Source organism: Panicum hallii, chromosome 2 (genome assembly GCF_002211085.1).
Source record: "Panicum hallii strain FIL2 chromosome 2, PHallii_v3.1, whole genome shotgun sequence".
In the NCBI taxonomy this organism is placed as follows: Eukaryota; Viridiplantae; Streptophyta; class Magnoliopsida; order Poales; family Poaceae; genus Panicum; species Panicum hallii.
The window spans coordinates 42994699-43001523 of NC_038043.1; the positions used below are offsets into that span (position 1 = coordinate 42994699).

General features: G+C 50.5%; 1 protein-coding gene across 1 annotated transcript; it reads right to left on the reverse strand.

The window, feature by feature from the left end:
- Positions 1-1675: 1675 nt before the first annotated feature.
- On the reverse strand, positions 1676-5098 carry LOC112883082 (motile sperm domain-containing protein 2). Its single transcript, XM_025948308.1, has 7 exons — positions 4800-5098; positions 4426-4578; positions 3336-3482; positions 2981-3133; positions 2508-2630; positions 2284-2425; positions 1676-2129 (listed from the first exon to the last, which is right to left on the reverse strand). Exons 1-6 carry the CDS (start codon positions 4926-4928, stop codon positions 2348-2350), a joined length of 783 nt encoding a protein of 260 aa, XP_025804093.1. The 5' UTR covers positions 4929-5098; the 3' UTR covers positions 1676-2129; positions 2284-2347.
- Positions 5099-6825: the final 1727 nt, after the last annotated feature.

Sequence of the window (6825 nt, forward strand, 5' to 3'; positions counted from 1 at the left end):
TACCCTGTGCCCGGCAGATCGTGGTGGACGCCAGTGAGATCGCTCGCTCACTCTAGCTACCTTAGCTCTTGGATTGGGATTGGGACGGGACGTCCTGGTTGTACGCGTAGGGCCGTAGGTGCGGACGGACGGGTCGAGCAATCATGGACCGCGCGCGGCAGGCTCGTAAATAGCGCATAGGCTTTTCTCGTTGCCGATCGGCCGTGCGGTCGGTGCGGTTGGTGGGCAATGGCGGCGTCGGGGCCGTGGGAATCTGGGGCGACGCCGCGAGGGGACGGGGGCTAGCGCCGATAGATCCAGGCGGCTCGCGGGAAGGAAGGGGCCCCCGGGCCAGCCGGCACGGCAGGGACAGCTCCACCGGCATGCGTCCGTGCGTCGCAGTAGCAGTAGGATTCGTTGGCCACGCATATAGAGTAGAAGGTAGCGGCGGGCCGGGAGCCCGGGATTCTTGGTGCGCGTAGTCACTCGTTTGTCCACCGCGCACGGCCGCACGGGATCGTCGTATCGTATCCTCGCCGTCCCTACGTCTCCGCTGGCCGCCGGCCGGCCGGGCTCGGTGTCATCGCCTTTGCCCTTTGGTTGGTTGTGGTTGGCCGGCCCTGTAAAACGTGCTTGGCGCTAGCGCGAGGGCGCTAAGGGAGTGCGGCGTCCGCACAATTATTATGCTCCAGCTATCGTGGGGCGGGGCGCCCCGTAGCCTAACGCATGGATGCCAATGCCATCGTCGTGCCAGCCTGCTGATCAGAGTAGCACGCATGTCAGCAGACAAACGTGTACGGCGAGAAACCGACGCAGCACCCGTCGTACCGTACGCCGCCGCCGCCGCCGGGGACGGGGACGGGGACGGGGACGGGGACGGGAGCAGAGTGTAAAATGCATGATCTGAGCCTGGCGCGCATCGTCTCGTCCTGCGAGGGCCTCAGGATTTTATCTTCGCTCCAAGAACTGGTGTCGCTGTACCTCGGATCTCAGCCACGCTGTGCCCGAACGGCATTCGTCTGCATTAGCAGCGGCCAGCGGTGCCGGCCGCGTATCGACCGGCAGTATTCGCAGTACAGCCGGCGCTCGCCGGTCCTGCAGTCCTCGCAGTCGCAGGCGGGTGCAACGGAAGAGGGCCTTTACGCTACGCCTGCGAATACTGCCGGGCTGGAGCGCCGGTCGGGCGTGCGCGTCTCAGAAACTCACAGTATGCGCGCGTGCTGCTGCCGCACCCTTTTTCCAGGGTTACATTACACCTCGACGGTCGCGTCGCACCGATCGGCACCTGCCTTGCCGCTTTCTGCCAAGCCTGCTTCTCCCAGCCTGCATGGGCTGCTGACTTGCTGTTGTTGGAAGGGAGGCGGGGGGCGGCCGGGAGAGGAGGGAATGCCAACACCCGCGACCGCGACCGCGAGCGCTCATTGCTTCGGGCTCATGATGAGTGAGTCGGGGGAACACGGTATCTGACGCTGTGGTCAACCAGCAGTATCATTTACCGGCGTGCAGAGCAGACATTTCTTATCTTAAACTTGTACAGATAATTTACTTTGACCTCGTGAAAGTTGATGTTACAATAGCAAAAGAGATTTTGTGTCACTATATGATATGACCTGCTGAATTCTACACGGGGAGGATGGCTTCAGAGCAGAATCAACTAAGGATGACAGAATAGAGTGACGAAGCATGGAGCCGTCTGTGCTCGAGAACAACACAATGCATGTTCAGAATGGAGGACCTCTGAAGCTATCTTCGTTTTCCTTGTTTTATTCTCGGGCAAAAACCATCCTCGTGCTTTAAGATTTGTTACCAAAAAAGTACCCAAGACAGTGTGTTTATATACTTATGTCATAGAAGGACAGCTGCAGGCAAACAGCAATGCAGCGCTCTGGATTCTCACCATGACCTCTACTCTAGAGCCTTCTTGAACTGCTGGCAAAACGTTCTTCACCCATTGGAGATTCGATTCATTCTTTCATCCAGACATTCTCGTGGCACCAGGTGGGGCTCTGTCTTCACAATCTTCAGTTGCGTCTTCTATTTCCTGGGCACAAAGCGATGAGACTGAAAAACTGATGGCGTCCCTTGACACTTCCTAATTGGAGGAATGGAGGTGCTTCATGTGTCATTCCGACAAGCAAACAAGGCCAAACCTGAGCAACCACCGACAATATCTCTGCAACTTAGTTTTTTAGGAGACTCAAAGCACTAAAAATATTTTGCACACAGTTCAGTGCTTAAAGCTTTCAACTGATAAGAGAAACATCAATTCAGAACAAATGCAGGCAAGGGAAAATCCGCACTGACCTGCAACCAAAACCGGTCAGAGCCATTCCTGGATAGTGATTTGCTACTGAAGAAATCAAGACACCTAACAGCGGAAATCAGGAGGCACGGTTTCTTCTGTGAAGTATTCTTTCCTCACAGTCTCAGAGTCGCAAAATCTCACCTGACAATAATAGCAATAGAGGGTAAGATTACCTGTATCATTTGATGAAAAGCTCTGAGGAGGGAGGAGGGGGAGAGCATACCAGTGAGGCATATGATTTCAAAAGAGGTTTAACAACCTGCCACATTGGTTGGAAAACAAATGGAGCATCTACAAAAAGAACTTGGCCAAGCCGCTTCGGATAGTAATAGTAGAAAACGTCAATCTGGGAATGGGATGGAGTTAATTGCAATGCATGCACAAAATATCATGTTTACATGTTAACATTAGCTGGGCATACAGAAAAAAAAATCCATTTCTGAATTACTCCAGCATCATTTATGTCTTTCTGAGCTGATGTGCCTTATATGCAGAAAAGTTTCTCGTTTTATTCATCAGAAATTACTTCTTGCAACAGATGTATACATTACATGAATCACTAATGCGGCACCGCTGCCCACTTTTGACATCCTTTTATATCATCAGAAATCAAAGTAAGCATGCATACCTCCATAGTCTAAACAGCAAAAATGGTAATCAGAGATGCTTAGTTAAGTCTATAAGCTATCAACTTACCAAAAACTTTAAGAACTGGAGATCACCATTTTCAACACGGAAGCCTCGCAGATCAAAGATTCCAAGTATATTCTCTGCTCCTGATGGAAGTCTGTTTATTGCTTTCTCGACCAAATAGGCACATAGCTTCTCGTTTTCAACTGGATCTTGTGTCTGCAGAAGCATATTCAGAATATTGTTGAGAATAAAACTAGCTAAGACAAGTGGTTTTGGAGCCAATATGAAAAAATCCTGATAGTTTGCCATATCATACTGCTGTCCTTTGTTCTTTGTGCTATTTTAACAATTGGAAACAATTTAGCCACTATCCTTGTTAAGCATTTCCAAATCAAGATTGAGAACAAAAGAAGCGCACCGAAGGAAAATGTTTGGCTGCTACTACAACTAGCACAGGTCTGCCATAAATGTCCAAAGAATCATGTACATATGCCTTGCCAGTTTGGTACAAGCCTTTCACCGATTCTTCTGATAATTCTGATACACCAAAGTCCTGACGCCATTTCTAATGCAGATGTAAGAAAGCTTAAGGTATAAAATGCATAAATAAAATTTTCACATGACAGGAATTTAATGAGTTTGCTAGGCTTTCCATGATATTGCAAAACATAAATCTTGAGGTGTCAAGGGTATCATTTCAGATCAACATTACATTTTGGAACAAAATCCAGGTTCAAAGGTCAAGGATGGGAAACCCCTGTAACAAAGATAAGTGATAACAAGCAAATAAATTGGAACATGAGTATGGAAATTTGACAAGTCTGTATAAGTAGAAGAGATGAAGATTGTATGTTCAACTGTGCCTAGTTCCTATCCTTTGTGTAAGAAGCTGCTAAGTCCAAAGAAATAAGTTGGGCTTGGGAAATTGTAATCTATCCATCATTCTAACATACATACTAATCTTTAAACTTCTGTGTATCTCTGAAAATTATCCAAAAACGCCATTCCTATAATTTTCCTACTTCTTTCATTTCTTTGTTTTTCTTTGACATTCATATCTATCCTTTGCCAATTCCAGTGCTTTCCATTTTCCTATGCTATAATCAACCCTAGAAGGGAATAAATAGTTATAGTTCAGCTGTGCCAATCTTAAGCCCAATTTTCTCCAGAACTTAATGCTACTTACTTTCAGTGAATCGACCGTCGGAACTCAGCACAGCTCAAGATGCACTAATGACTCAAAAAGTAACAAATAGCAAAATGTTTGCACAATGAACTTATAGAAGTTGCTTGGGAAAGCCTTCTGAGTTAATCAGTTGCTTTTGGTGATATGTTACAAGCTGCTGCTTAAAAGAATTATCTATAGAAAATTGTACCACACTTTCAGAACCAAGTATCATGGATAATGGATTTAGCACACACAGTTTCAAGCGCAGAGAAAAGCTAAGATGAGAATTGTAATGAAAGAAAACCATAAATGTTTCTGCTGAACATAATTCATAGGATACAATGGCCTTGGTGAGCTTGGAGACAGCTTCGTCGACGGAGAACTTGCGGTCCTTCAAGAACCAGAGGATCATGTCATCATCGTCCCTCCCGTTCCTGCCCGTGGGGAGGCCCGGGTGCTCCCTCTCCAGCCGTTCTTTCACCTCGAGGACAAGCTTCACACGCGAAGCAAGCAACAAACGCCAGATAAACAGGTGAACAGATAGTCTCAGCTACACACCCCATCCCACAGCTGATGGCTCGAGGTAGCGTGTGAAGAGACGCCAATCATCGCAGCAGAGGGTGGGGTGGGGGGGGGGGGATGATCAGGAATCTTCGAAGTGTCAAGAGGCGAGGGGGCAGCGTGGTGCCTGCGAACGTACACTGGGTTGGTTACCTTGGAGGTGGAGGCGGCACCACCGGCCCCCGGCGTGGCGGCGCTGCGGCAGCGCACCGCGCTCCTGCCGAGGCTCCGGGACAGCGGAGGAGCACGGACGACGGAGCGGAAGGAGCAGGAGGCAGCCATCTTCCGTCGGGATCCCGCGATTTTCGGACCCTGCGACGCCGGATTGTGGGGGGCTGGGAGCAGCAAGGGGCAACCGGATCGACGGAAGAGGGGGAGCGCAAGGCCAACGTCCCGCGGGCGGCCACGCCCCAGCGCGTCCTATCCTGTCCGTTCTCGCCTTGGCTCGCGCGGCCCGCACGCTGAAGGCCGAGCTGATGGCGGCGGCTCGATGGCGCGTCGTGTACGTCCAGGAGCGCCGGAGACCGTCCATTTTTATCTATTTTCTTTTTTGGGAAACTTGCTCGTTCATTGCCTAGGCTCTAGCATCTGTTTCTCAACGTATTTCAGCTTGTCTCTTACATGATGCTCAGCAAAACTGGAGAAGATGCAACATACTGTGCGAGAACAGGAGGACCAACTGCACGCGTAGGGATGCAACATTGTTGGCATTTGCAGTCGTTAGCTGGGTTAGGTTTTGGGCTAAATGGCTGGCATATGCCTGCTTTGCTCTACTCTCCTAGCCAGGGTTGGGCTAGCCCAACTTACCGATCACTACTCCAGCCCGGTGGCTCCCGTCAAGCCGGCCGCATCATTTGACGCGGTCACGCGGGCAGCGCAGTCGAGTGGGCCCGAAGGGAATTCTGGCACGCAAAGAAATGGGAAGATGTTGGGCCGAGCCACAGAACCGGCAGGACTTGGGTTGGGCCACGCAAAGAAAAAAGGTGTGATCTTGAGCTGGGGTAACAAATCTGCCAACAACTCACGTAGCACCGCCCATGCGCAGTTGCGATGCGAACGCCGCCGAGGAGCAGTAGTAGACTTTTTTTTGAAACGGTAGTCTAGTACCGTAGTAGACTTGGGTGTCGCTGACTTGTGAGATTGCGAGACTCGCGTCGGCCGAGTCCGAGGATTTTCCGTCGGGTCACATCGTCGCGAGGCCACGGCTCCGTGCTTCCCACCGCTCGCTCCAAACGCACCATCGCCCATCGCCCAGCGGTCGACCGTGCCGCGACCGGTGACCCAGAACGCGCAGGTCCCACTAGAGTGGCATCTGTGTGCTCGGCGCTTGGAGGCCTCAGGCTGCGTTCGTTTCCTCTCGTCTAAAGTTTAGACTCATCACATCAAAGAGAATCTTGCTATCTAGAAATATTAAATAAAATCTGTTTATAAAACTTTTTGCATAGATAGGTGCTAATTCGCGAGACAAATTTAATGAGTCTAATTAATCCATAATTTGCCACAGTGATGCTACAGTAATTAATCATGGACTAATATACCTATTAGATTCGTCTCGTGAATTAGCCCTGAGATTCTGCAATTAGTTTTATAATTAGACTTTATTTAATACTTCTAAATGAAAAGATTCTCTTTAACGCGACACCTCTAACCTTTAGACTCTAGGAATCGAACGCACCTTAGACCTCCTCTGCCTCTCTCGACGTCAACGCGGCGCCGAGCTCTGCTTCGGGACGGCGCCCGCGACTCGGCAGCATGCATGTACCAGGGCTAGGGCGGCCGGTGCGGCGGTGCACGGGAGGCGGGCGGTCACGTATTGCGCGGAGACGGTAGACGGTGGTGGCCGGTGCCATCCCCGCCACACGCCAGGAGGCGGTGGTCACTTCCCGCGGCCGCAGAGGACTGAAAAGTTTCCCTGGGCGGCGCGGCGGACGCAAAGCTAGCCAGCCAGCCAGCCAGCCAGGGACTGAAAGCTCGCTGTCGTACGAGCAAACGAGATCATGCATGTACTATGTGCAGACCTGCGTAGAAGATGACGAATTCTTTATTCCAGCCTCGATCTGTTCAAGACATGCGCTCGACTATCTGTTACTAACAGAGGTTCCTTGCAACTAAAGGCAAAGAAAAACAATCTCAAGCGTAAATTCAGATTGCAGGCTGTACCATGTATGTGAATAGTGAA

What these genes read in the sequence shown, in the direction of transcription:
- LOC112883082 (XM_025948308.1), bottom strand. Translation starts at nt 4,928, where the DNA reads ATGGCTGCCTCCTGCTCCTTCCGCTCCGTCGTCCGTGCTCCTCCGCTG. An exon ending in CCAAGCTCACCAAGGCCATT is followed by an intron (nt 3,483 to 4,425) that starts GTATCCTATGAA and finishes CATCTGCATTAG; the next exon opens with AAATGGCGTCAGGACTTTGG. An exon ending in TCCAGTTCTTAAAGTTTTTG is followed by an intron (nt 2,631 to 2,980) that starts GTAAGTTGATAG and finishes TCCCATTCCCAG; the next exon opens with ATTGACGTTTTCTACTATTA.